Here is a 27,900-nt window from a genome sequence, read left to right as displayed (position 1 = left end):
TTTAAATCATTCACATTCAAACAAAAACTTCTCAAAAAGTGCTCATTCTGGGGGGAAAAAGGGTATTCTGATGATATCAAAACACTTCTTTGACACCTTCAGAATACTACTTGTTTTGTAGATTTTTCTTCAAAACTCACCGCTCTTCAAAGTGTTTGAAGTAAGAACAAACTCTTTAAATGAGCTATTTTGGGAACCTAATAGTAATTGGTTCCATTTTTTTTCTGTTATTTCACAGAAACTTTGATACGATTTTGCATTTTGGCTGATCAGATTTTTTTTTTTTTTTTCCCTCCTCCTCTGTGAAACTTTCTAGAGATGGAGACTACTGTTTCTACCCCATTCTACCCAGAACCATCCTTCCTGGAAGCCCACGCTCATCCCTCTCGCAGCATTATTCGCAGGATTGGCCATCGGTTTCCCCAGTGCAACCCGGCGCAGTCGTAACCCGTGCAGCAGATGGAATTGTGCAGGATGCACCACGACACGTGTCCTTGTACATGAAGATCTTCTTACCACTATACTTGATGACCCGAATAGTTGAGTCCCCCTCTCCAAATCTGGTGATGGGCGTTAGACGGACTTCGTACGCCTCTGGCTTGATCAGCTCAGTTAGGTTGTAGGTAATTAATTCTCCTTTTTGAATATTTCCATTCACTGTAATTTCCTGTTCCCACCAACGCTGTTGTCCAGCCTAAAATCAAAAGAAGGATGCAAATGTCAGAGCTTTTGGGATAGATATTGTCTTCATCTTAGAAATGAACAGGAGCACTCATAGACCTTTGCTACCCCAGGTGCCTCCTTCAACCTTCAAACAACCCAAGAGGATCAGAGATACAGCGAGAACTCCAGCCTCCCAAAAATAACCCACTACTGAGCATTTCTGCAACAAACAGACAAGGTCACAGATTGCAAACTCATTTTCTCAAGAGGCCACCCCTGCCTGCCATCTGCCCGTCCTCCTCTGCCCGCGCGTGTCCCGCACCCAACCTCGGGCAGCCCACCACTTGGATGTTCACCGCACGGTCCATCTTTAAGAGCCTGAATTTCTTTGCAGACTTGCCCCAGTGTTTCAAACCCATTTGTTAAAATGTTAAATAACTTCTTTCTTCCTTAAAACAACAACAAGAAAAAGATGTGTTTTCTGCCACTGTGCACGCCGGGCTGGGACAGCCACGGTTCCGCGAGCCGGGTGGTGCCTCCTCGTTAGAGGCGCTGAGGTTTCACAGCTGCCATTTGGGGCACCGTGTGAAGCTAATAAAAGAGTACTGAAAAACTGAAATGCAGTTTGATTTCCAAGCACTTACCACTTTTGTTGATGAGTGAGAAGGAAATAGGCTAGCCATTAACGGCCCTGGTGCATAATTATCAGCAATCCCCGTAGTCTCAGAGATGAATGGATTTCAGAGAACAATGGAAGTCAATATGAGCAAACAAGATGCTATTTTATTTAAAAAAAGCCCAAAGCATAGATTTTTGTGCTTTATAGACTGCACAGTGTTTTCAACGTGAAAATCTATAGTTTCTTTTACTTACATGCCTTATCAAGAAACGAAATGGAAAAAAAAAAAAATCTAATTAACAAGGGGGCATCACAAGAGAGTGCCACTTCATCTCTAACATTACTTTAAGTAGTTTATAGACAAGCAGAAATCATACACATTTTGGGCAGCAGAGTGACTTGACATCCCAATATTACTTGCAGATACTCTGCCTTATCACAGACACTATTTGCAGAAAACAAAGGGAAAATCATTAGATTTTTCCCACACATCCCAAGACAACCGTACAGGTGCAGTGATGCTAAAATAAGACGTTCCACTAAGCCTATGACACCTGTCAGCACGCTGAAGTTCTCATGTATTACATGTTCACCAATACAAAAATGATTAAGGACAGAAAACCTGTTCCTCCAAAACTTTAATTTGCTGATGCCATAAAAAGGTACATTGAAACTGCTGAACTCTACTACTAAATCTATCACGTTTCAGCCAAATAAACGACGTTTGCAGCAATATTAACAGACTCCAAGCTTTAAATTCATAGCAGTGGGACAGAGATGTCAATACTTTGATCATTAAAGTATGTTACACAAGTACAGCTATATGCCCATTAAATGAAACTCGGACTGTGAAGTGAAAAAGCAAGGGGAATTTGTAAGAAAGTTGGGATGATGGACCAGCTCTAGGCATCAGCTTTGCTTTGCTGCCACCAAAGTCAGTGTGTGTTTTACTGCACTTCGAGCCTTTGCAGGGCTCGAGTTAGACCGATGCTGAGCACATCTGAGATGTTATTTCAGGGTTTCTGCTCTGCCACATGCTGGGTGAGCCACGACATAGGCTTTTCAGGGCTGGCATCACAGGGGTTAAGTCATGCATGGGCGAAACGCTAGGTAAAAAAACCCCTTAGATTAGGTTAGAAATGTAAAAACAAGTTGCTGTATGGAAAAATCACGCTGCTGCCTGCCCGATGTGCAAGGCAAAGGTATCTCAGCTAATGTAAATCCTGCACAGGGTGGCAGCCTGCCTTTGGAACCTGGCCCTTGCACCAGAAAGCTTTTGGGTGGACGTGTGGGTGTAGAGCAGGAAGAGAGGTACGTGCATTGCTGAGGAGCCTGGGCATGCCAGCGTGGGGCCAGGGCCCACCAGCTGCTGAGCCCAGAGATGCTGCAGCTCCACAACCTGCAGTGTCTGCCCTGGGCAGCTCCACCTGAGCACCGACCCCGACAGCATCACCTTTTCCCTGCTGCAAGCGTTGAAATGACCCGCTTCATAAGATGAGATTATCACAGAACCATAGAATTGTCTGGTTGGAAGAGACCTTCAAGATCATCGAGTCCAACCATTCACCCTGCACTCTCAGGGTCCCTAAACCATGTTGCTAAATTAATGAAATGTCCACCACAATGAAATGTACACAGCCTGGAACTGTGCAGCATTCCTCTCTTCGTGGTTTTCCAGGGCCACTACGCTACAGAGAGTTATTGAAGGTAATAAAGACACTGAAAATATCTGCATTTATATTGCATCTTTAGAAGATCACCCCAGTGGAGCTCCTGAAAAATATTTGACAGATTCCGTTAGACACCAGCTCTTTCAGAGCTCTTTGTACCTAAGTACAGACATCGACAAAACAGAGGATGAAACCCAAGACACAAGTTGTTTAACAGAAATTCAGTCTTTTCTCCTTCTCTTTACTTTAGATATCCATTGAATTCTTAACCACATTAAGTGCTCACAGATTATTTAAAACATTGCAAAAACAAACAGGAGAGGCACCGGGACCTTGCATGGACGTTGAATAATGCATAAGGCACCGCGCACCTTCACGGGCGGTCAGGGAGCCCTCCCAGTAATGGATAAGCATTGTCTCCAGTAGGCTGTTGTCCTTGGGAGGAAAGTGGTGAGTGTGCTGCAGAAAAGATGTTAGGGATAATGATGATAAGATTTAGAATGCATTTTTAAAGTGGAGCATGGGGAATTTGCCCATACGGATCTTCTCGCTGGATCCGTGTGGACGGGTGCTTGCTACGCCCAGTGTGGTCCAACTGGAAAGTGCTTTCGGTGAAAAGCTGCTGCTCTAAGGGAAGAAACTGGAAACAAGCCTTTGTGAATGTTCATAAATTTACCAAGTTACCCAGTGAGTCAAATAAAAAGATCTTATATTTGAAATGAGCAAATATTTTTGGGTTTGTATTTCTTAAACACAACTTTTAACTTTTCTAAACTCTAGCATGGCTACTTTAAAACGTCCTACAAGTACATCTAAAAATGTAAAAATGACCCAGTTAAATGAGATTTTTTTTTTCTCAAAGAGAAACTTTTTAATTCATACATCCCATACTGAAAAAAATAAAAATAATAAAAAAAAAAATTCCCGAGAAACTCCATTCTACCAGAGTATACCAAACTATGGTAGGAGCTGAACTCACCATATCTTTATAGACAGTGACTACAACAAGGTACCCAGCACAGTTCCTGGCACAATTTCTCAAAAGCTTTATAACGAAGAGCGAGTGCTTTACCTGAAATACGTACTTGATTTTAAAACAAAAATGATAAGCAGCAATTTACAGAACTCACAAACGGGAAACAAATTTATATGCAACTAGTTCAGCCCACAAATGGAAACCTAAGATCTCTGTATTTTTTCACTTTGCCTGAACATCTCCCCAAACAATATAAGCAATGCCAGTATATTGGAACAGAAACTGCTCTGCAGACCTCATGAAGGCTGCTGGTCCTTCAACAGGAAAATTCCCTGGTCTCACTTGCATTGTAATTATTGCTGTTTGTTCTTTGCAGTAGATTCCAATTTTTATTTCATTTTTTTCTTTAAACCAAACTATCAAGTTGAATACAAGCAATCTTTGCAAGGAAGATTAAAACCATTCCCCAAAAGTGAGTGGTATATACTACCAAACATGATTTCATGATTGTGTCTGTCCCTTTCATGAAAATTAAGAATGAGAGAAACACAAAACTCGGGAGAAAATCGCCTAATTTTCAACATAAAACCCAATTCATTATAGTTTTGAAATGGATATCATCAGTGTTTTTTTAAGCCACGTGTTTTATGCCATCATGTTAGTTGCCAATTAAATTTGTGAACAGTGCATTAATAAAACTGTGCTTCCAGCTGTGGGAGCTAATACTGATTTTCTGGAAGTTGTTTGACATTACTTAGCCATTGCTTAGAAGTACTTCTGATTCCTTGCAGTGGTCTGCCATAAAAACATTCCCTATTACGCCTCGTCTTTGGATATGGAAATACTGAAACAGAGACTTCAACAAATAATTTTAATAATTAATACTTCATGCTTAAAGTTTACGATTACCAAAACAAGTCATGAATTGGTATCAAATTCAGTTGCTGCTTTAGATTATCACCCTTTTCTACAACCATCCAAACAAAAGTAATAAAGAAGCTCCATTATTTTATTCATTCTGAAAGCAAAAATATTTGAGTTTTCATTTTAGTATTACGCATCCTAAGCCAGCACTGGATATTGGTATTTCTCCATAGGAAGCAAAACACATCTTTTTGCCTTGCAATCAACATCAGCTCTGTTCTAATTCTTTTTACCATGAAATCCAGAAAAAAAAGCCCCAAACATCTCAAAATTGTCACTAGTTTTGACACAAAACATCCCCTTGCTTGACTTTTCAGCTCAGCTGTTGAACAAATAAATAAAGAAAATCAGCATCCACACAGCTTTCACCACTTTCAGCTTTCAACCTTCTCATTCCATTAGGAAAACAAGCCTGAAGGAGGTGTCCAGAGCCCAGGACATCCCTGCTGGACCTCTCCAGCAGCCTGGGCACCACTGTTGAGCCCCTTCCCAAAGCTGGTGGGAAGCAGCAACAGCACCCTGGGCTGACAAATACCAAAACTGCTGAAAATAAGAGTAGCAGTTGAGCCCCTTTACTTGCTGATGGGATACAGAAAAAAAAATGAAGGTCAGATCTATATTGAGACCTAAATGCAACCAGTTGGAGGAACAAGGGTTTTCTAGCACAACATTTTGGAAACTCTGCATGATGCTGAGGCACCTAACAGCAACATGAAATGCTCAAGACGCCCTAAAAATAGGATTTAGATTCCTACAACGTCTCAGGGCGGTTCAAACTCCTAGCACAAAACGGGGGAGGCTCTGCAAAGCCAGACCCCATGCAGGAGGCACCCAAAGCTCTTGGCTACTCGCTGCTTGGCACTAAAGCATCAAGAACAGCCCAGTCCTCTGCCCTTGCTCCTGCAGCACTGCCTCCAGAGACCTGGGCATCGCCTCTGGCTCCCTTGCATGGGAAGGAATCAAATACACATCACCCACTTCCTCGAAATCACCTGTACAGCCTCAGGCTGTGCCTTTTTACATTAAAAATTCGATATCGATGCTTCAAAGAGAGAATACACAAGCAAACACAACCGTAGAACATCTTCCTGCACGTCAATTCTTGTGTCCAGAGCTTCAAACATAGTAAGAAAGAGGATTTGCTTGGAAAAGAATTTTTGAAGGAGGAAAATCCTTATAAGCAAAGCCATTTGCCTTACAAAAATCAGGATGAAATACATTTACTTTGACCAAGCTGAAACAACACTTTTCCAATGGTTTGTGAACGCTCGCGAAGCACTGAGGAAAAACCACATCAGTTCCTGGAGCATTTATTGGCATCACCACATGCCCAACTTGTAATTAATTTAGCAGATCATACCTACGTACGGTCAATCCAGAGCACAGGAGGCTTCACAGGGACTCCTTTTTTCTTGGTTACCTTGGAATAGTTAGAAATCTTTGTTATAGATCATAGAATCATAGAATGGTTAGGGCTGGAAGGGACCTTCAAAGGTCATCTCGTCCAACCCCCCTGCAAGGAACAGGGATATCTCCAACTAGATCAGGTTGCTGAGGGCCTCGTCCAACCTGGCCTTGAATGTCTCCAGGGATGGAGCATCCACCACCTCTCTGGGCAACCTGTTCCCTAAAGCTACCAGGAAAGCAAAATGTATTTCCCTGCCCTCAGAGAAATGGGAAAGCAAAAGCGTGGCAGCGTTTCGTGGCAGCAGGCTGACACCATCCCCTCTGTGCTGTCAACGAAAGGGTATTTATTCTGTGCCTGTTTTGAGCAACACTATATTCTCTACAAGACTTGAACGTAGAGATTTCTTGAGAAATTAATCCTATGGGATGATTAAATATTGATTGCCTATATGCACGGTTATGTTTATAAAAAATAAACGCATCCTTAGTCCATTGTACTTGGCCTATTGATTTCCACCGTAAATTTCTTCATTGACTCAAAAAGTCACACAAGCATCTCTTTAATTAATGACAACTGAATGCAATGTAAATTCATCTACTGTATACTCCTATAAAAAACTCGGACGGTCTTTCAAGCTATTTCTTTACAATTTATAACAATGACAATTGATTTTCCTTAATAAAAAAAAGAGTTTTCTTTAGCAGTTATATATATAAAATAATGCTGTTCATGGGCAAATCCTTCTCCTACCCACACACCACGGAGGGAACACTCCTGTGCAGCGTTTGCCTTCTTTCTGCTGCAGAAATCCAGCAGCTGCACTTCTTTAACAAGTTTGTCCAGCAAGATAATCAGAGCTATCTGGTTTGGAACATAAACCTCATCAGGCAGGTGGCTCCCGTGTCATCTCCATTTCAAAGCGCCGTTACGGCCCTGAAATGACTCACAGTGACAAATATCTGTAATTCAGGCAAAACCAACACAGCCAGCTGCAAAGCACGTTCTGCCACGCTCGTCATCAGTTTGTTTTCCACTGCGCATCGTGTAATATCGCTCTGGATGACATCTCTTTGCTTTTTTAATATTTTCACATGCAATCAGTGGAACCGGCAAAACCTCACGTTTGGTTCCGTGCGGAGCTTCTCCTGCAAATCCCAGCTGCTGCCGAAGGAACAGGGACCACGAGGCCAAACCCAGCCCGGAGCGAGCGCGCCGAGAGGTTCTCCGGCTGGAGCCAGAGACACGCTCTGAGCCAAAGTGTCCCGAGGGAGCCTGGACACCGTTATGGGGCTGGAGATGTTTGCTGGAGGAGCACGTGGCCACCCCTCTGTTGGGGAGGACCTGCATCTGCTGCCGGGTGCTGTCACCAGCACCCTCAGCCTACCTTCACCAGGAGATGAGGCATATGGAAACAAGAAACTGTCTCTTTCCCTCTTTTCTGCCTGGAAAAGCACATTTAACAGTGGGCACAATCTTTTCCAATCAACTAACTTCTAATCCATAAGAACAATCGCAGGCACGTAATCGAATTTCTTCTTGCAGGACCACATTAACAATCATTCTGTATTTGCTCCTACCATCCATTTCACTTATTTTGTGTTTACCCCATTGTGAAATTGGTTTTATTTGGTACACGCAAAAGCATAAAATTTTTTCCTCCCTTTCTTGTTTTCCTTTTTAAGAAACTAAAAGTCTCTGAGCCTTCAGTAATTAGGAGCTTGGAGTACAAAGGTGCAGAATGTTACGCAGTTTTTATGGGCTACGAATTGATGGATGAGTGGTTCAGATGTCAGAAACATCTGTCCATGATCCAAATTTATGGCCTGATATTTGAAGAAGAAAGAGACGGGAACAATTTAAGGAGCGCTGGTATGCTAAAGCTGGAAGCTAGGTGATCCAACAGTTAAGTCCTCTTTAAATAGAATCATAGAATGGTTTGGGTTGGAAGGGACCTCAAAGATCATCTAGTTCCAACCCCCCTGCCATGGGCAGGGACACCCTCCACTACACCAGGTTGCCCAAAGCCTCATCCAACCTGGCCAATATGTACTACATCTCAGGTTTTAAAGGTAGGGTGGAAAACGGTAACCCAGGAAAAGAGAAAGGTCATTTTTATCACAGTAAAATCAAAATACAGCACAAATATCTGCTAAAAACTTGTTAACTGGAAGCTAAAATACACTGCCTTCTGTTCTTCCACAGAAATGAATGATAATAAAAACATCTTTTAAGATACGAATTAGGACACTTCAGTCTATTTGTTAAGTAAACTGTAATTTAGGGTATTTCACAGCTGGAAGGTTGTTGCTCCTTTGCTTTTAACAACCTTACACACAGGGACAAAGAGGGAACTTTGTATTTATAACAGGTATGGCTTACTTTAAGTAGGAAGGTAATAACATTTATCTCCCTTCACTTTTTCCTTTGTGGCAAACCTGATGCACACCTGTACCTGCACGGGTACGAGAACCGTGCTACGGCACGGACAGAAAACGATACACTACATTTTGCAGCCAGTGACTATGCAACCTTCCCAGAAACCCCTTTCACGACTACACAACGTGTATTTGAAGACATCCCACCCTGTATGCTGCTGAATGAAACACCAAAACCAAAGGGTGACCAGAAGGAAGCGCACAGGGACGTGACCCACTCCGGGCTCTTTGAAGAGACTTTCTCATTATCAACCGACTGCAGACATCCCCAGAGAGGTGGTGGATGCTCCATCCCTGGTGACGTTCAAGGCCAGGTTGGACGAGACCCTGAGCAACCTGATCTAGTTGGAGATATCCCTGTTCCTTGCAGGGGGGTTGGACTAGATGACCTTTGAAGGTCCCTTCCAGCCCTAACCATTCTATGATTCTATGATCTGTACACTGAAAATAAAGGAAAAGTAGGAACTTTAATCTTTCAAATAACAAGCTTGAACAAGTTACTCTCTGGTTTACAGGCACCAGTTGACTTTTTATTGGAGTGGCTTGTTTTCCAGGTCACCGTGGCCGCAGCGCTGCCGGTGGGGTAGGGAACGTGGCTATCGCCTGCTGAGGAGCAGAGCACCAACCATGGAGATCGGAGCTGCAGACCCTTCATATCTGCTCCAGGAAAGTCGCTTTCATCGTGCTGGCAGTAAATATCAGGGAGGTGGAAGCACTCGCTCGTGGCTGCTTGAATGTTTGTGCAACTGGGGATTCACTAACTATCACCATTTATAAAAAACTACCTGAATCTGGCTTACGTGAAAAACAAATTGTGGAAAGGAAACACCTCCACGTGATGCCCAGGTGGCACCAGACTGTTCTGAGCAGCAGCAGGCTGCCAGCACGGAGCTGCACCAGGAGCTGCACCAGGGGCTGCAGGTGAAGCCATTCCTGCCACCCGTTTCGGAGCTGGTCTGGAAAAGCACAAAAATATCCACAGCCACCCAATGAAAACTGAGCATGTGCTCCATGAAGCAAGAGCTTGAAGGTGAGGTCCAAAAGTGGGTTTGTCATTTTGATAAACTTTCAGGAGTGTAGAAACACTCTGAGTGACGTTTGAGATCATTTTTGTATGCACTTGGAAAACATACAAGAAAATGTCAAAGGTTTCATGGCTATTTAGCACAAAATCCTGAATTTGACTACGTTCCTAACCTGATGCATGCCATGCTACATGAGTTTGCTGATTTATTTCATGAGCTTTGGGCTGCTCTTATGACTGAACTCTACTTTATCGTTAAACATTTAATGAAAGTAGCTACGGGAGTCATGGCCACCTCCAAAGGCTGACCGGGGACACGTACAAGGATGTTCTGAAACACAAAAAATTGGAAGAAGCCAAGTCACTAATTCCAAAGCCAAATCCAAAGCTGAAATACATTAATGTCAGAATATTCTTCAGAGAGCTATTAATGAGACAGAGAAATGCTCCTAATGTGTGGACGCCTTGGCAGACCTCAGCACCTTCAGAAACAAGTAAGAGGGTGACCACATCTATGCAGTCACCATGAAGAAAGACACACAAAGTTATCCTTATCCCTCACTTCGAGTGCTGAGCAGGAGAGTTACAAATGAAGGGCTGCATGCAACAGTCACCCTGAGAAATGGAAATTCCCTGTACTCTACGCTGCTTTTTCCATAAATGCTGCAGGCAGGAGGATTTATAGCCTCCTGAGTTACACTGCGATACAAACCAGGTGTTCTGGTGGTGTCACGTATGTCAATTTTATTGCTGATTATGTTGAACACGTCCTCACACCACGATTTTGACTACAAAAAGTGAATACCAGTCTGCCATTAGTGACGGATGAAATCTTGTACCCGTCGGCCAACTCTACTCACAGTGCCAAAAGGGCCTTGCAGAGAAGAGGCTGGACCTCCCACTGACTGTACTCCCCATCAACACTCCAGGACTGGCAGTCACTTGCTCCCAGACCCTTCCTCACCACCTACAATCCACCTTCCCTTCCCTTCCCTGTGGTTGAGGTCTGCTCTGCTCCACGATCAAAGCTCACCCGAGCAGCACAGCAAAGCTGATGTTTCCTGATCATCACATCGATGTTTAGGATCTGCTGAGTGCCTGGGCTATTGTTTTCTGTATTGTTTTGGAACTCTTCTTGAAACAAAGTTATCTACAGTTTGAATAAAGATGGGAGCACTACTAAGGAGCCAAGTATAAAAACCTTTTTGAAAATAATTATCTTCTTGCAGTAAACTGGTAATAAAAATGCACCGAGGGCTGTAATATGTGGCCCTGATCTCCCCAGAGCACAATGAGTATTTCATCACCACCATCACCCAAGAAGTTCTAACCCTGTCAGGTTCTACCATGTCAAGGTTTGACTTGAACCATGGGAGATGCATCCCCTCTGCTTGGAATTTAAGGGAAACAGTGGAAATACCCGTTGGCTGGAAGCAGGCGCTACCATTTTGCTCTTAGTACGGGTCACGACGTGCCCTTCTCCAACGTGTGGACTCAGATCAGTCACAACCTTGAATGTGGTGACACTGCATTCAAGTCAATATATTTATTTATTTTTCCTCCTTAAAGAAAGGCTAAAATGTGATATAAAGCAAGAGGATCCATTTGAAGACTTTAAAATTGGCTGGCTCCCAGATGAATTCACTGAAGTCTGTGGGACTAAACAGGAGCTGCACTGTTCCCAGCCCCAGCAGGCAGGTTCTCCTGCTCTTTCACTACTGCTAGCCATCTACTCAAAGAGTTTTCCAATTTTTAATCCCTGTTTCATCAGGAATTCACAAAAAGCAGGTTAATTATTAACCCACGTTAAGGCTAGTTTCCAGAGAACGTCTTCTCCTTCCTTCTCAGTGACATATCAAATTTCAAGTTCATGTCTTGGGGAAGCGGGCTGGCACCGACTCTCACACTTCCCATGACAGGGAGGTTGGATTAGATGATCTCTAAGGTCCCTTCCAGCCTGTGCCATTCTATGATTCTATGATTCCAAGCACACGGCAGAGCGGGCAAGCCAGGCACTGCCAGCGCTGTCACTGCCAACAGCACGGCCGTGGCTTGGCATACGAAGCAGCGGGTTCATCTGCAACAGGCAGAGCACTACTTTTACCCGGGCAACAAGAGACAGAATTATCAAAGTGGCACCAAGATTCAGGTCCTGGGTTTAAACTAAACACTTCATGCTTATACCAACAACTACATTTCCATGATCAAGAAACTATCCATCCCAAGACACATTCCGTATTTCCTTGGCAACGACTCACCTGAGCATCTCACAACGCTATGACCTTCTCCAGATGGATCTCGAAGGAGAAGACAGCGCGCTCCCGTCACTAGTGAATGACCTCATTTTCTTGTGGTTTCTAAAAACTATTTACGAACGGCCGTATTTTTTCACACAAAATAATTACCCAAGGAAAAATTAATGACTGCAGCTGCAATCAAGATGACAAAGCCAACCCTTCCGAGGTACAGCACGCTGGAGAGTCACCGCTCAGTCAACGCTGGGAACGAGCGAGGTTGTCTTGGTAAATGAACTGGAAAAACAAGGCTGCATTTTAAGCAACCTACATGAGTCTCTGCATAAAGAGCTCAACGAGCAATAATGCAATAAGACAAGCATATGATGCCAAAGCCCATTTCTAAGGAAAGTGAACTCACTGGTTTTGCCTAACTTTTAAAGGAAGAATGAATTTTTGCCAATAAATAACAGCTCAACTGTCAGATATGAACGTTTCGACAAAACATTTCTTAAGACAATCGCTGCATGAGAGGAAAGGAAATAGCCAGTAGATGTTTAATGAAGTTCTCAAAATGTAAATGGGATGTTTTATATCAGCTCGAAACCACAGATGCATTGCAGTAGGGTGCTCATTTGCTTATTGAAAGGCAATATGGTTTGTATTCAATTTAAACATATGTATGTTTCAGAGAATAAAGAATTCTCTAACAGCAAAAGAATGGATGAAGCAGTTGTTTTTAGGGACAAATCACTCTCATCCCAACAATTTACAATTTATGTAATGCATATTATTTGACAAAAGCACTTAATTAGTATATACATTGGCTAGTATGTTCTGATTTAGCTACAAACATCCCCCTCCTAGGAGCAAGCGAAATCTCTGTTAAAGGAATTCTCAACCTAATTGCATTTTCAAAAAATAGGATAATTCTCATTCACCATCTCATCTCTCCAAACTGCAACTAAAATTTGCACAGGACTTTTAAAAACAAAGAAATCCTTCCTGGCCTTGGTTGAATGAATAGAGACAGGACATCACTGCAGTACAGAAAAAGGTTTAGTTTCATAATGGCACTGTTCTTTTTTTTTTTGCCCAAATGTATTTTTTATGATTATTTTATTACATATATTTGTTTCAGTGAGGATAGAATTTATGGTGAGAGGCAATGAGCCTACACCCAGTAAAGAATAGCCAAGTGTCTAGCAGACATCTGGGATTCCTGATCTTTTAGTTTAAAACAAACACAAAGGTAAGACTATACGAAGGTAATAGCTGGTTTTGCAGAAACCTGGAGGCAGGAGCCAGGGGAGCATCCCAGCAAGAGGAAGCCCTGGTCTGCAGAGTTCCCAGTGCTGGGATCTGTCCTGCACCAGGTGTCCCTTACGCAGTCATTAAGGCTGCTCATGGGGACTAAGTCTCAGCTTTGATCATTGGTTAGGAGGCAATTAATCTCATTTTTGTTTTTTACCTCTAAAGATCTGCAGTGCTCATTTTGTAAAGGCACTCATTAACAGCAGTTGGGAAAATCCAAGCAGACCTCAGATTTAATTGTTTGCATTCACGCACCGTCTAGATGTGCAGATACTCACTCAACCTGAGTGGCCTTAGAAACAGGTCAGGAAACTCAGAAGACAAATATTCCCTCTACAGGTTGCCAGAATTGCCCATCTCAGTGCAGAGGGGAGATGCTGAGGGATATGAGAGCTTTCTTAGCCACATTAGAGCACTTCCATTTGTTACCAAAGACCAGAAACACAGTGAATACTCAATACTTGGCCACCAGAAAAAACACTAAATGGACTTTTTTCACTGTGAAGTATTGTGCAGGGCAACTCCATGGTCTTGTTTGGGTTTGGTGAAGACCATTGCCTCCCTTGGAGTCTAAGCTCTTTTGCCATGCTCTTTAACATTTCTACCATGAGCTACCACTGCCCTCCTGTCACCTGGCCACAGCTCTGAATTTGAAGATAACCTGCCTACGAGACCAGAAGCAAAGCCTACGGAATCACAGAATCACAGAATAGTTAAGAGTTGGAAGGGACCTCAAAGATCATCCAGTTCCAACCCCCCTGCCATGGGCAGGGACACCCTCCACTACACCAGGTTGCCGAAAGCCTCATCCAACCCGGCCTTGAACACTTCCAGGGATGGGGCATCTACAACTTCTGGAAATGGAGAGATGTCTCAGGAGGGTGGTGAGGGGAAACACTGCACAAAACAGTCCAGCATGAGGGTGACAGCATCTGCTCACAGTGACAGATGTCCGAATTTCAGCATCTCTGAGCGTTAATCTTGATGCTGTCTTAAATACACACAGAAAAAATCCCTTTCCCAAAGTGAGCCCTACTAGTAGTGAATATTTCTGACCTTTGTCTATGTTTCAGTTATCAGCGCCGATAAACTCCTGGGATAATGGACCTACACCTTGAGCAAGTGCAGCTATTGCTAAGTTTTATCCTGATATTCTAACATACTTTAAAAGAGTACCTGGAATATACTATGCAATTTATTAGCGGTTCTTAGGCTTTGATGCTGCTCTGAAACTATCTTCACTAAAGAGGATGCATCCGTCATCAGAATGATGTTTCTGTAACGCTCAAAGGCCTTTTCAAATATATATTTATGCTATATTTTACTATGACAAAAAGCGTGCTGCATGCCAGGCACAAAGCTCTTACTTGTCGTGCCTTTGCCTAAGGATGTATGCCATAACTTTTATGTAGATCTTAAATTTTCAAAGTTTCGTTTTTCTGTTTCTCTGTTCTTTTGCATTTTTGCAAATCCTTTCATATTTCTGAACAACTGTATGACATAGAATCATAGAATGGTTAGGGCTGGAAGGGACCTTCAAAGGTCATCTAGTCCAACCCCCCTGCAAGGAACAGGGATATCTCCAACTAGATCAGGTTGCTCAGGGCCTCCTCCAACCTGGCCTTGAATGTCTCCAGGGATGGAGCATCCACCACCTCTCTGGGCAACCTGTTCCAGTGTTCTACAACTCTCACGGTAAAAAATTTTTTCCTAATATCCAAAAAACATCATACGAAATCAACTCTAACAACAAAACCGTTGCTGCTATTTACAGATATTTTTTTTTAAACAGTCTTGCATTACAGGGATTTATACACAGAATAAGGCAAAAGTAATAAAAAATATTTCTAGGCAATCATATTTTTCATTTTAAACCTGGATCTGATCAGCATCAAAACCCTGACTGCCTGCTGTTCGCATTCACTGGGCAACCACGCAGCAGCAGGGTGAAAAAGCAGCCACGAAAACACACCTCCCATCTTATCTGCTCCTCTGCTGCTTGCACCGTTAAGTGGAGAACGTTTTCATCCAGAGCCCAGCTTCTGCTGGAGGGGTGCCCACGCACGGCTCGACAATTCCAAGAAAAGCACATCCTTGTTCGGATGGTGCAGATGATTCGTGCAGTCCAGCCACTGCCACCCGAGGTCTGGCTGTAGCTCAGGACGCCAGAAAAGGGGAGGCTCAACCCCACCGTAAGGGTGTAGATGTCGTGAAAAGCAAGTAACTCATTTACTAAAACAAATCCCTCCAGCTTGAGTAATTTCTCTCACTAAATTGCTCTTCAGCTCACTCCATTTTCTCCTGCGTCTCTCCTAAAGTTTGACTGATACACTCTGCGTTTGTCAGCAGCAATCAATCCATACTGCAGATTTTTCTGCTGAGAGGGAATAAATGAAAGCTGAGCGTGACCACCATGCACAGGCTGAGGCTCCAGCGTGGGACTTACAAAGCGTATGCTCCTAAGTACAAATAAGTCTGTATTTTTTTTCACCGAAGGGAAACGTGCAAGGAAAGCCTCAGGTTATGTCAATGTCATCGCTCCAAGCACAAGAGCTCCTCACCGTGAAGGATTTGTCCTTTAGGGAATTACTACTTTGCCATTGCTGGCAAAAGTCAAGAAGGAGACTTGACGATGGAGATCTCTGGCTCCTGCAACGTATAAATACACACAGATAAATTTATAGATATGCCTGAGGCACTCTGAAGAGCTATTAGCTCTTGCCCAAAAAGTCAAGGTATCCCAGGAGGGGGTTGCACAGAGCTTGCTATGAAGCTCGGAAATTCATACGGTCTGCTTCAGGTCCATGGTTTTTTTTTTTCTTTTTGATTAATCATAGAATCCTAGAATGGTCTGGGTTGGAAGGGACCTCAAAGATCATCTAGTTCCAACGCCCCTGCCATGGGCAGGGACACCCTCCACTACACCAGGTTGCCCAAAGCCTCATCCAACCTGGCCTTGAACACTGCCAGGGATGGGGCAGCCACAGCTTCTCTGGGCAAACCTGTGCCAGTGCCTGTGATCCTTGTTCCATAATCACATCTTTCTCCTTGACTGGTCCACATGCTCTCACAGCACCAGTGGGATCTTCCTTGTCTGCTGCATCTCTGTGCTCCATCAGGTCTGATGGGTTCAGAAGAGCCAGGTTCAGAAATGATGACATTCTTGTGTGTCTTGTTTCCTTAAGAAACCAGACTAAAAAGTTAAAATCAACTAGGTATTAAAATTAGCAGTGAAATAGCAGAAGTTTATGTTTATGTAATGAAAATCAAACCAAGGCAGCCCCAGCAGGCAGTAATTGCTTGGATCAAATGAATACGTTAAATTTTTCCTGTAAGGGTTTTGTGTTGGTTTTTTTTTTTTTTTTTTTTTTTTGTGAAGAAAGGGTGCTTTAGTTTTACAGTCCACGTTTTGTGGGAATGGGCACAGCTCAGTCTGGGATGTTTTCTGTTTGCATCTCCGGAAAATACAGCCCACTACCTCTAAAATAAGTGAACTGGCTACTCTGGTGGTGCACAGCTCAACAACCCGACCAGGGAGTGTGGCTACAGCCAGGAGCATCTTTGGTAACAAAGACACCACAGGATGAAAGTCAGAACGTCAGGACCTGACAGAAAAAGATGTATTTCTGCAAATAAATTTCACCTCTGAATTTCTTAAGACGCAATCAGCAGATTTTTTTTTCAGAGTTACACATAAGCATTTGCCTAATCTATCTGAAGATTGGGACATGTAAGCATTTTTAAATGGCAACTAAAAGAATTGGGTACAAATCTCAAATGACAGCCCCCAGCATGGTATTTTGAAACTCAAGCCTCAGTCTGGTGAAGAATAAGCATAGGAGATATCAGTACTGCAAACTGAAAATTGTAAAACACAACTGTTACTTCTCTAATTCAATTTATCAAACCCAGGAAAATCAATAAGAAATGTGTCTTTGCATGTTGCACTCTTTCTTTTTTTTTGGCCAAACCCTCTCGGTCTCATTGCACAAGTGCAGATATAACAGGAAAAAAGCAAAGCCTTGTTTAGACTTCCAAAAAGAAATGCACGCTATGAAATTTTCTGGACAGCTTATATCCCTCTGTAGCAGAAGGCTTAACATTTTTTCATGAAAACAACATTAGAAATATTCCAAAATATATGTGAATTAGCCTTTTCAACTCTCTCACTTCCTCTCCTGAAATTAATTACTACAGATGAGAGTAATTATTTCTGAATGGTTCTGCATACGATTTTTATACACATTTTGATGTATAGCTATTTCACATGTTCTATAGCAAACCAAACGAAAATAGCCAGCTTGCAAACATCTTTCCCTTAGCAGTACATTGTGTGATGACAGCACCATGATCCTGACAGAAGGAACATCTGGAGAATCACTACCCATCAGGTGGGGGCCTTGAGTGTGCTAAAAGAAATAAATTTCTCATGAGTGACTTCCATTCTAAATACAGTACTCCAGTAAATAATGATTTCTATTCATCTATTTCCATTTTTACTTTATAGGCAGAAAAATGACACTTTTCTTATCCCTGTGACTCCCTCTTCACCTGATGGGACCTTGCCTTTCCCTGTTCGATTTTCTTGGCTTCCCCGAGACATCGTTGAGCCAAGCTCTGCTTTTCTCTCGAAGAACTTTTCCACCATTTGCAGTGCTGGTTTCTTTCAGCTTCTCTTTAACCAACACTTAAAATGCTGAACAACTTTCTCCTGTGTCCCGCTTTCCCACTATTAAATAACCCTCTTGTGCCTGAGACATGCCTTTGTTTTACCCCTAGTGACAAGGCACGTGGCAAGGTGCAGGATCTGACAGAAACGTGTAACACTCTTCTGGTGATTCGTACAGGGTGGACTCTGGCAGCCCTATTCCAGGAATATAAAGAAAATTAAAGCAAGCCCCAGAGAAAGGCAACTGGAGAGAGAGATGGTCCCACAGAGGCAATGGACCATGCAATGGTCTGGGTTATTAAGCACCACCAAGAAGAAGGTGGACTCTGAGCCCTAATTCATCACCAACACATGCACATCTGTACTTACAGAATGGAAACATGTCAAAATCCTTGTGTTTTTAAGATAATAGTGACCTTTTTGGTCACTGCAACAGACAACACGGGTCTAGCAGGTAACTGGACTTGCTCTGCCAGGCAAAGGCTGCGCGTTCACTCAGCGGACATGGTCCTGCAGAAGAAGCTGTAGAACACCTCCATGACTAGTCCAAGATTGTCAAGAATGGTTAACTTCATTTCTTCTCCCCCTACTTTCAGATCTGTATCATCAAGCATGAGATGAATTGCCCTCATTCTCTGCCAGCTGGCAACCACAGACTCTTACCTATCCCTCTTGACTATACCCTGCTCTAACGCTATCCCTAATTTCCAGCTTACTCTGCTGTACGAGACTGTGGTAATCATGTGAGCATCTCAAATGGACCTTCATTTAGGGTCCATGCATCCCTTATTTTTCTGCTCAAATATGCATTCAAATTTCCCCTTGACCAGTTGGAAAATTGCTACTGATGGATGCTCTTAGGTTCTAGAATGATGTGGTGCCCTTGGATCAGGAGTACGTCCTCCTCTCCTTGTCAGCCCAGAAAAAGTTCACAAAGACTGGGGGGAAAACGGATGGGATCAGTTCTTTCTTTCCCTTCTTTGGCACGTGGAATTCGGACAGCAGATGTGCTTGCACATGCCCAGATGTACCAGAATAGCTGTCCACCACCTTTACGCTTCCTAAATTTGGGCAACATGCGGAAGAACGCATGGTAGTGAAAGGAATACTTTAATCCTTGCTTCCTTAGCTCTGGTGGCCCAAGAGATGTAGATATTATATACATTGTGGTATCTCTCTGCCAAATTCTGAAACATTCTTTATGCCAAATGTTGGCAGCAGGACTGATCTTTTTGTCCTCAGGACTGACCTTTCCTCTTTTCAGCAAAGGGAAAGCACTTCAAGTCCATTTTACCCTGCCAAAATTGCCTAGACTGGTCTTACAAAAACTGCAAATCAGACCAGGTCTCTTGCTATTATCTCTCATCAACTAATTTCTTTTTTTCTAAGCCAACAAGTCAGAAATTTCCACGAGGAGAAGACCACAGCTGAATTAATTCCTTGGAGGGACAGGGCCTGGATGCATAATGCAGAGCTATGCCATCTCCTCAAGACATACTTGAGGGCCCTGAGCGCTATCAAAGCACACGAACAGCAGCTCTTACACTCACTCAACTAGCAAACTCTACGGCAATTTCGTCAGCACCTCATTTTTTAAAACAGTTATTTGTCACTGTTCAATTAAAGAGGAGCACGGCCGTGCACAACGCCTGGCGGGCAGATGCTCGGTCATCGCAGGCTTGGCAGGTGCTGCAGCTCAGCATCCTCAGAGCTGCTTAAAACCCAGCACTGGGAAGCCACCATCCATGTGCTGGGTCAACCAGAAACACAGACAAGCGCCCGTGCTTGTTAAAAAGTAATGCTCAGCACAGAACGAACCCTCAAAAGGCAACAACCGGAGTGTCTGGGCTTAAGCAGAGAGCAAAGTGCTCTAAATAATTCCTGTCCCTCTCTGATTGTCCCAGGAGGGAGCATCTGTCATGTACTACAATGCTGTCAGGACAAACTTGACCGAACAAGCTTCTGCTCACCATCAGTGTGCTGTAAGTGCAGCCTGTGGCTTTAAATAAAGGGCTGGGGGAAGACCTATAAAATGATTTTAAAGACAGACATATAGATAACATACATACAAACGCAGCGATTCTTACAGATTTTCAGCTCAACTACTTCAAGTGATTAGTTTTGCTCTTAAAACGTTTATTTTTGATGTCACAAAGCAACCACAGAATCCTGAAGGTCCTGATAGCACAGCAGCTGCTGCTGGCATCAACGGTGCGATACCTTGTCCCTCCTGCTCATACCTTTACATAAACAGAACTGAATTATTTCCACTGCATACATCCCCCTCAGCGTGGCACGGTGCCCTGGCATTGGACTTTTCTCTCTGGTACTTTTCTGTTGCCAGCAAAACTTTTCACAACTCTGCCTGCTTGAGTTGGTCAAGGCAGAGACATCTCCAGCTCTCAAACAATCTCACCACACGCCAACCAGGGGAGATACTTTCTGACCTTAAAAATATTGTCAACATTACGGATTTCAACAATTCCACAGAAAATTCAGCAAGCCTAAACCTGCTATCGACTAAATATTCCCAAAACACTGCCTGGATTCTGTGTCCAGGGAAAGCAGCAATTTAGAGGTCAGACAAAAAGGTGCCTGACAAAAAGGTCAGACGTGAGCGGTGTTTTCCGCCACTCCCAAAGGATGCTCATCCCCACTTTTTGTTGCTAAATAAAAACTACAGCAAAACTTGGTAAAAAATACATTGCTGAGTCAAATAAACTATCTAAACGCAAACAGTTCAGAGGGGAATCTGCTGGTAGCTGGTTGTGGTAGGTGTCAAAATAAAAAAAGAAGTTTCATCATCACCCTTGTTTCAGGGGGAATTACTGCAATAATGGATAAGCGTGTCCGGATGGCTCGCTGGGTTCTAAATCACCCAAGTTTTAAATGTGGCTTCAGACAGAGGAAAGGAAAATATTCTGATTAGGCTGACAGAGAGTCTTGTCAAGGAAATTAGAGTAAAATAACTCCAGATAATTATATCAATAGACAATTAAAAGTAAATTAAATGAAATGAAAAAAAAAAGAAGCTAAAACTCACAATGCAATTAATTTCATTATATATTCTTTTACTTCAGCAAATTGGTTTTTTTTTTAATCTAATAGTTCCTCTCGGGTACTGGGAATAACGGAACTGATTTGTGCCCAATGATGCAAACAGTTGCAGAAACATGTATTAAATTTCGTTTCAAATCAGTTATATTCAGGCAGAGACAAACTCTGAGTGAAGGAGAGCCAAAACCCTCCAGGTGTCCAAGCTGTTCCCTGGACGTGTCCCAGTCAACTCCACAACTACCACTGAAGTTACATACAAGCAAAACCCCATCCACTCGGCATAAAGAACATCCTCAAATTGTATATTTATTCTGCAGCTTACAAAGCTCATCCCAGTAGGAGATCTGCAGGATAACAAAATACTTTCTGCACTCGCATTTTCAAAAATATATATCTTCAAGAATCTGTCTTAATCCCCGATCTCTGCCTCCCTCCACAAACTATTATTTCAGGCATTGAATAATCAAACATATACTTTGTAAATGAATCAGTTGTGATATCATTTAAAGAAAAGCAAGCTCAACGGGAGAGCGTAAAACAAGACCAAAACAATATCAGATGGATTCTCACGAGTAAGCAGCAAAACCTCTTCATTTGGTCGCAGAAGGTCCAGGTTGGGAGCAGAAGCTGGGGTGGTGGGAGCCCTGTGACCTTGACCAGGCATGGCATGGCATGGCACAGCCTCCTCTGCCAGCCCAACGCGTAAGATATGGCTTGGAGGTGGACATGGTGGCCCAGGCGGCATTCCTAGCAAGGAGTGTTACTTTCAGACCATGTATTTTTCCTTAAGGAAGCCTAGCAATGCCAAACCTCAAGCTGTCAGCATCAATCTCTGGCACACTTGCAGCGTTTGGCATGGACATTCTAGACAGCATCATGAAGAAGTGTTATGGCACAAAAATTTTCTGCCTCTAGAACATAAAATGGTGAGATTTCGTACGGGCTTTGCTATAGGAAAGTGTAAGTGCAAACAAAGATGACTTTGCCCTGCAAAGGGGAGAACGCAGAGGTGTTGCCATTTAGCAAGAGTTTAAGCAACGCACAGATTGGTTCTTTCACTTTAATTGACTATTAAAACTCAAGCTTTGTAGCAAAAGTCTTCAAAGAAGACAAGACAGATGATATTCTCCTTTTAAAATCGTTAAAGCGAAAATTAATGGGGATGGCTATGTTAATTCAAATGTTCCTCTGCAAGCGGGTTGGTCCCGAGCTTCCTTAGCAGTGCCAATTCCCACTGAAAAGTTCACAGTGAATCCATGAGGACACAAGTGTGATGGGCTTTAATGAGGTCAGGAAAGACACCTCAGTTCTCAGGGATCATCACGTGTTTCCACAGGAAAGCTACAGCTACCCCTATATTTATCTATTTACATGGAAGATCTAATAAAAGAGATACAGATACATACAGAGAGATAAAAAGTTTAATTTCACTGCAAGTTTCTTTCATGTAATCTTTCTAGCATATCTTGAGCCACAGCCTCTGCAAACCCTTGGAGGAAGAGCTCTTTAATCAATGCGTTTCACACTGCAAGTGTGAATTCCAGGACCTGCAAGTGCCAGAAGACTACGGCTGCAAGATGGCAGCAAACCTTCCAGAAGGAGGAGAAACAACTCTGACTCACAGAACATGAAAAGAGGGAGGGAAAAAAAAAATAAAGTAAAATAAGATTAAAAAATGATAAAAAAAATTAAACTAAATAAAAATAAACCAAAATAAAATAAAATAATAAAATAAAAAAAATGAAATAAAATAAGAAAATAAAATAAAATGAAATAAATTAAGGACTCAGCAGTCTTCACAGAGGTCAGCACTCAAAAGGCACATCCTGCATGAACAACTTCGCTCACCTGCCGGATCCCTAAGCGGTAGGCAAGGATGCGGTCCACAGCATCGGGGTTCATCTGGGTCCACTGGAGACTGTAGGAGTAGACACGGGGTCTGTTCTGCCACAGTGGGTTGTAGGTGTCGTAGTAGAACTCGGGAGCGTAGGCTTTGCCTGCAGGAGACGGGAACAAAAATGGGGAAAACAAAGAAACCAGAGAGCGATCAGGCAGCCGGTTCTGGAGCCAAGTGCTGATGCCCAGCCTGCAACCACCCTCTCTCCCCCGTGTCTGGAGTCATTCTGTTAAATCCCTTCTTCCAGAAACACATTTTGGAATTATTTGCCTCCATCCACTGTTTTGAAGGATTTGTGGCAATGGTTTGCATTTACAGTCAGCTCGCTCCTCTGTGGCATCCGTGGCTCAGGTGTGGGTACCGGAGAGGAAAAATTCACCCAGCTCCCAGCAAAACCAAGTTGGAGTGATGCAACGTGCCTCTGCACTAATTTTCCATGGCCCAGCTGACTAAAATAGAGTTATCAAAACAATCTGCACTACACCGAGCAGAGGAAGACTCAGTGACAGCTGCTGTACCTGGCAGAAATAACACGAGATGACATCCGTGAGCTGGAAATACAAGATGGGGGTTTCCAGCGACTGCTGCCTTCATCACATCTTCTCCTCTCCAGCTTCCCAAGTGAAAATGCACACGAGCCATCCTTCGTAACATCACTATTACAGAACGTTATTTAACTGAACATACTGCTTTGCACAACAGAGGGAAATGACATCTCCCAGTGCATTTTGGATACACCAGTGTTTCACCAGAATGTTGTTATAGCCTTCAACCTTTATAAATGTGAAAGACCGAAGGATGGTTTCCCAAATGCATGACAAAACATTGCTTGAATTCACTAAATCTGAGTTCCTTTTGACTTAAACCCGTGATTACTAGTGACACCTTTACACGCAAATTACCTTTGTGTCCTCCAGAGTATCCCATAAAGAGCAATTTGTGTATAGTCAAAAAAAATGACACAGAGTGCCCAATCTGTTGCCCACCCATGGGCACGTAGTGGCATCTGAGATGCCGTAGGGTAGCTGAGCCTTGAGACTGGGTGGAAGATATGACACAAGAGCTATAAGAGACCGAGGACCTGCTAGAGCCATAGCTGGAGCCGCGTGCACCATCCTAGAGCATCTCATGTACCACCAGGTACCTCTGTACCAGCCAGTAAGATGAGTCCATAAAGGCTACCAGGAGATGTGGTGGAGACAGGGATGTCTGCAATTAGAGCTGCACCAAAAAACTTTGCTTCATTAGAATATGCAATTCCAGCATACCCCAAAAAGTCTCACTGGATTTGTCCTAAAGGAAAGTCAAACAATGTTCAAGCATGCACCAATATGTGCCAAAAAGGCAGATGAGTTTTCTATTTTTAAGTCATTTTTCATTGATCTTTCTTTAGTATGTCACACCAACAACACAGCATTGCTTCTGTTTCTTAGAGCAGAAAGGTTTGGATTGACTTGAAACACGTTTTAACAGCTGGGTTTGTAGGAAGCATTGCTAAACACCAGTTTTTGCCCTGACAGATACAACAGGAATAAAAGCTTGAGTCAAAGACTTCCCCCCCCCCCCAAAAAAAAAAAAAAAAAAAGAGCATAGCCTTTGAGAAGCTCAACATGAGCCTGGGCAATGTGCCAACCCCTGCAGTGCTGCGTTCAGCTCTGGGGTCCTCAACATCAGAAGGACATGGAGCTGTCAGAATAGGTCCAGAAGAGGGTCACGAAGATCACCTGAGGGCTGGAGCACCTCTGCTATGGAGACAGGCTGAGAGAGTTGGGGCTGTTCAGCCTGGAGAAGAGAAGGCTCCGGGGGACCTTCCAGCAGCCTTCCAGTACCTAAAGGGGCTACAGAAAGCTGGAGAGGGGCTTTGGACAAGGGCATGTAGTGACAAGACAAGGGGCAATGGCTTTAAACTGAAAGGGGAGATTTAGATTAGATCTAAGAAAGAAATTTTTTACACTGAGGGTGATGAGGCACTGGAACAGATTGCCCGGAGAAGCTGTGGCTGCCCCATCCCTGGAAGTGTTCAAGGCCAGGTTGGATGAGGCTTTGGGCAACCTGGTGTAGTGGAGGGTTTCCCTGCCCATGGCAGGGGGGTTGGAACTGGATGATCTTTGAGGTCCCTTCCAACCCAAACCATTCTAGGATTCTGTGATCTTTCATGAAGCAGGTCCATTCTTGCTCTGCCTCCTTTCTCTGGAGCTTCCAAGCTTTGAGCTTAATGCTATTAGAAACAGATGGGGGCAAACACAAACCAGGCTCTGCTGTGTTAAATGCTACATTTTGTCACCCGAGTTATGCAAAAAAGAGACGAAACATGGGAAACCAAAACATTTCCAGATGTTATCCTCTTGCGAAGGTCTAAAAGAGACTTGTCATTAGAGAAAAACTGAAGCAGAATGAGGTCTTTCGCCTCCCAAAGCTTATACTTCTGCCCTCCAATTTCTGCAGGGATATTGTCAGTGGGAGTAACTATGAAATTCAACGAAAACTCAGGACGCCCTCATGGGAAGACGTGGTCTGCCTGTTCATGTCTACCTATGAGAGAGGTATGCATTCATTACTCACCTTTAATTCGGGTATTAGGAGCTTGTGCCAAAATGCATACTCTATTTTCGTATTTTCTCCTCAAAACTATTCTTATCTCCAGGTGTAAACAGAGCTGGATGGGGAGGTATTTTGACCTAGATGTCCGAGAACTTCAATCATCAGAAAGGCAGTGAGAAGAGGGGAAAAGAGCACTTAAAAAAAAAAAAAATACAAAGGACAAAGGAAAAATCATGTGGATATATACCAATGGTGTGGCTATTGATTACGCTTTATCTTTGGGGGTGTCATCCCCTCCAGCCATGCTTTTCTTTTTGAAGGATGAAAAGCCCTTTTTAGCCAAGATATTGTTGCCAATTGGCCATGAAGGTGCACCTTCAATTAGCCCAGACTCGAGCAGATACGCTAGTGCTGAAGCAGCAAACAACAATACTCCAAGGAAAGGGAGCAAAGCAAAACTGCTGGTTTAAAAAATGAAATGTAAGATGAATGAAAAGAGGATCAGTGGTCGATAAGATTTGTTTTCCTTATTTATGTGCAGTGGAAATAATGGAGAAAAGCTGAATGCAAATTATAATCTTCCCTCTTCTGCTGCAGGTGGACATAATGGCATCTCTGGGGGTCTACAGAAACGATCCATAATTAGGAGCTTGTCACAATATGGGCACTTGAACAACACAGTCACCTTTTGAGAAATAATGAGGGCTCATGAAGAGTTGCATTATTCTAAATCCCTCTGAACAGAAGAGCTTTCTGGTGCCAACGGAGACGCTGAAAATTTAACAACACAACATTAAGACTTTAACTAGTGAACTTCAGAAGTAGAAGAGTTCTGGGCAGTATTTTAGAGCACACAAAAAGCAGATGTCACCTTTGGAGGTGGGGGAGCTCTGAGACACATGGGCAGCCTGCCCAGGCTTGGCAGGTGTCCCCCATCACCATGACCGTTTGCTCTGACTCCAGCCAAACCCCCCAAGCCTGCCACCACCCAAGCCTGCCGCTTCCAGAGGCAACGTTGTCCAGCAAAGGTTATCCTCCACTAGAGAAATGAAGAGATGATGAAGAGTGTAAGAGACCTAGTGACAACCCTTGACTTGGCACAACTTGAATGTGAGCTTACTTGGAGGAAACCACCAGCAGCAGAGGTTAGCTCAGCGGCCACCTTCAAGCCCTGGCCATGTTTGGAGGAGGTTATCACACGTTCCCCTCTTGCAGAGATGTCTCAAGCATGCAGCACATGGGGCTGCTGTCCCTCATACCCCAAATGGGCATCCCTCGGGTCTGCCAGCTCCACCTCCACTTGCCTTTCTTCCTACAGCCATGGCATCTCACCTTTCAAAAGCAAAGGTTTTGTTCCAAGAACAAGAAACATGGACCAAATCATTTGCCCTTTTTAAAGCACAGGCAGCAAAACCAGCCTTCCTCTCACTCCCTTCAGCTTTTGCAGCACTCAAGGATTTATGAAAACATTTCAAGACGAGCAGGCAGAGTGCAGCCTGCCCCTGGGACCAAACCTCACCAGGCTTCAGATGACTGGAGGTAACTGTGACCAACTGACCACTCCTCTATTGCCCATTGCAGGGGATTTTGGAGCACTGGGAGGGACCTGGGCAGATTCAGATATATAGGGGAAAACAGTGAAACTCTTCTTGGTCAGTGGTGAGAGGAGCAGCACGCCGTGGGCACCGGCCAAGGGCAGGGCAGAGGCAGGGCAGTGTCGACGGATCCAGGAGCACCACATCCCTGGAAAGGGCTGTCTCTCACTACCACACCACTCCAGCAGGTCCCCAGGGAGGAAAACTTAATGCCATGATATCTTTTGTGTCTGTTAAGGCAATCTGAACTCAAGTTCAGAGCCCCATTAACATGTACTACTTTTAATTAATCCCTCCCTCTGTGCTCGCACTGCTGGAATCCGAGTAACTGTGATGCTTGGGGCTCTGCCAGGCAGAGGACACATGGCATAGTTTGATGTGGAGTATATTGTTTGTTTTCCTTTCTATCACTAGCAAAACATTTATTTTTTTTCCTCCTTTCTGAATATGCAGAAACAAAGAGGGTTGGGATTGCGGGTGCGGGGTACGGAGAGGTAACACCGAACGCAGTTTTGCTCACCTGGGCTGGCCCCTGCATGAGACAAAAATGCATGAACAGACAGACCAAATGTTGTGTTTTAAGGCTACACAGCTAAAATGAAGTGTGAATTTCTCCCCAGCATGCTTGCAGAGGCCACCCAGCAATTACACATCCTGCTGCATTTGTCGCCGTTGTTCCATCAACCTGAACCCATCTGCATATGAAGCCTTCAATTACCAATTATGGCTAACGGCACTCCTGGGCACACAGGGGCTGCTCAGGATTTTAGCTATCATCTCCCTCCTCAGGTTAGCACAGGGGGAAGGAAAAAAAAACCCCAGCACCCAATTCTCCACTCCCATTCATCTGGATTCACAAGCACGTCCCAGCCCT

The 27,900-nt window shown here is 43.6% G+C and overlaps 1 protein-coding gene across 1 annotated transcript in view; it reads right to left on the bottom strand.

Annotated features, from left to right (window-relative positions):
• MDGA2 (MAM domain containing glycosylphosphatidylinositol anchor 2) overlaps positions 1 to 27,900 on the bottom strand; it is a 403,898-nt gene that overhangs the window by 27,988 nt on the left and 348,010 nt on the right. Inside the window, exons 10-11 of the mRNA XM_086613247.1 lie at positions 22,842 to 22,990; positions 517 to 694 (exon numbers count right to left, since the gene is read on the bottom strand). Of these exons, the coding sequence (XP_086469373.1) occupies positions 517 to 694; positions 22,842 to 22,990 (327 nt within the window). The remainder of the gene's footprint in view (positions 1 to 516; positions 695 to 22,841; positions 22,991 to 27,900) is intronic.

This window comes from Tauraco erythrolophus, chromosome 6, assembly GCF_009769465.1.
Source record: "Tauraco erythrolophus isolate bTauEry1 chromosome 6, bTauEry1.pri, whole genome shotgun sequence".
NCBI lineage: Eukaryota > Metazoa > Chordata > Aves > Musophagiformes > Musophagidae > Tauraco > Tauraco erythrolophus.
The sequence above is the reverse complement of the archived record's forward strand: the minus strand, read 5'-3'. Positions and strand labels throughout refer to the sequence as shown.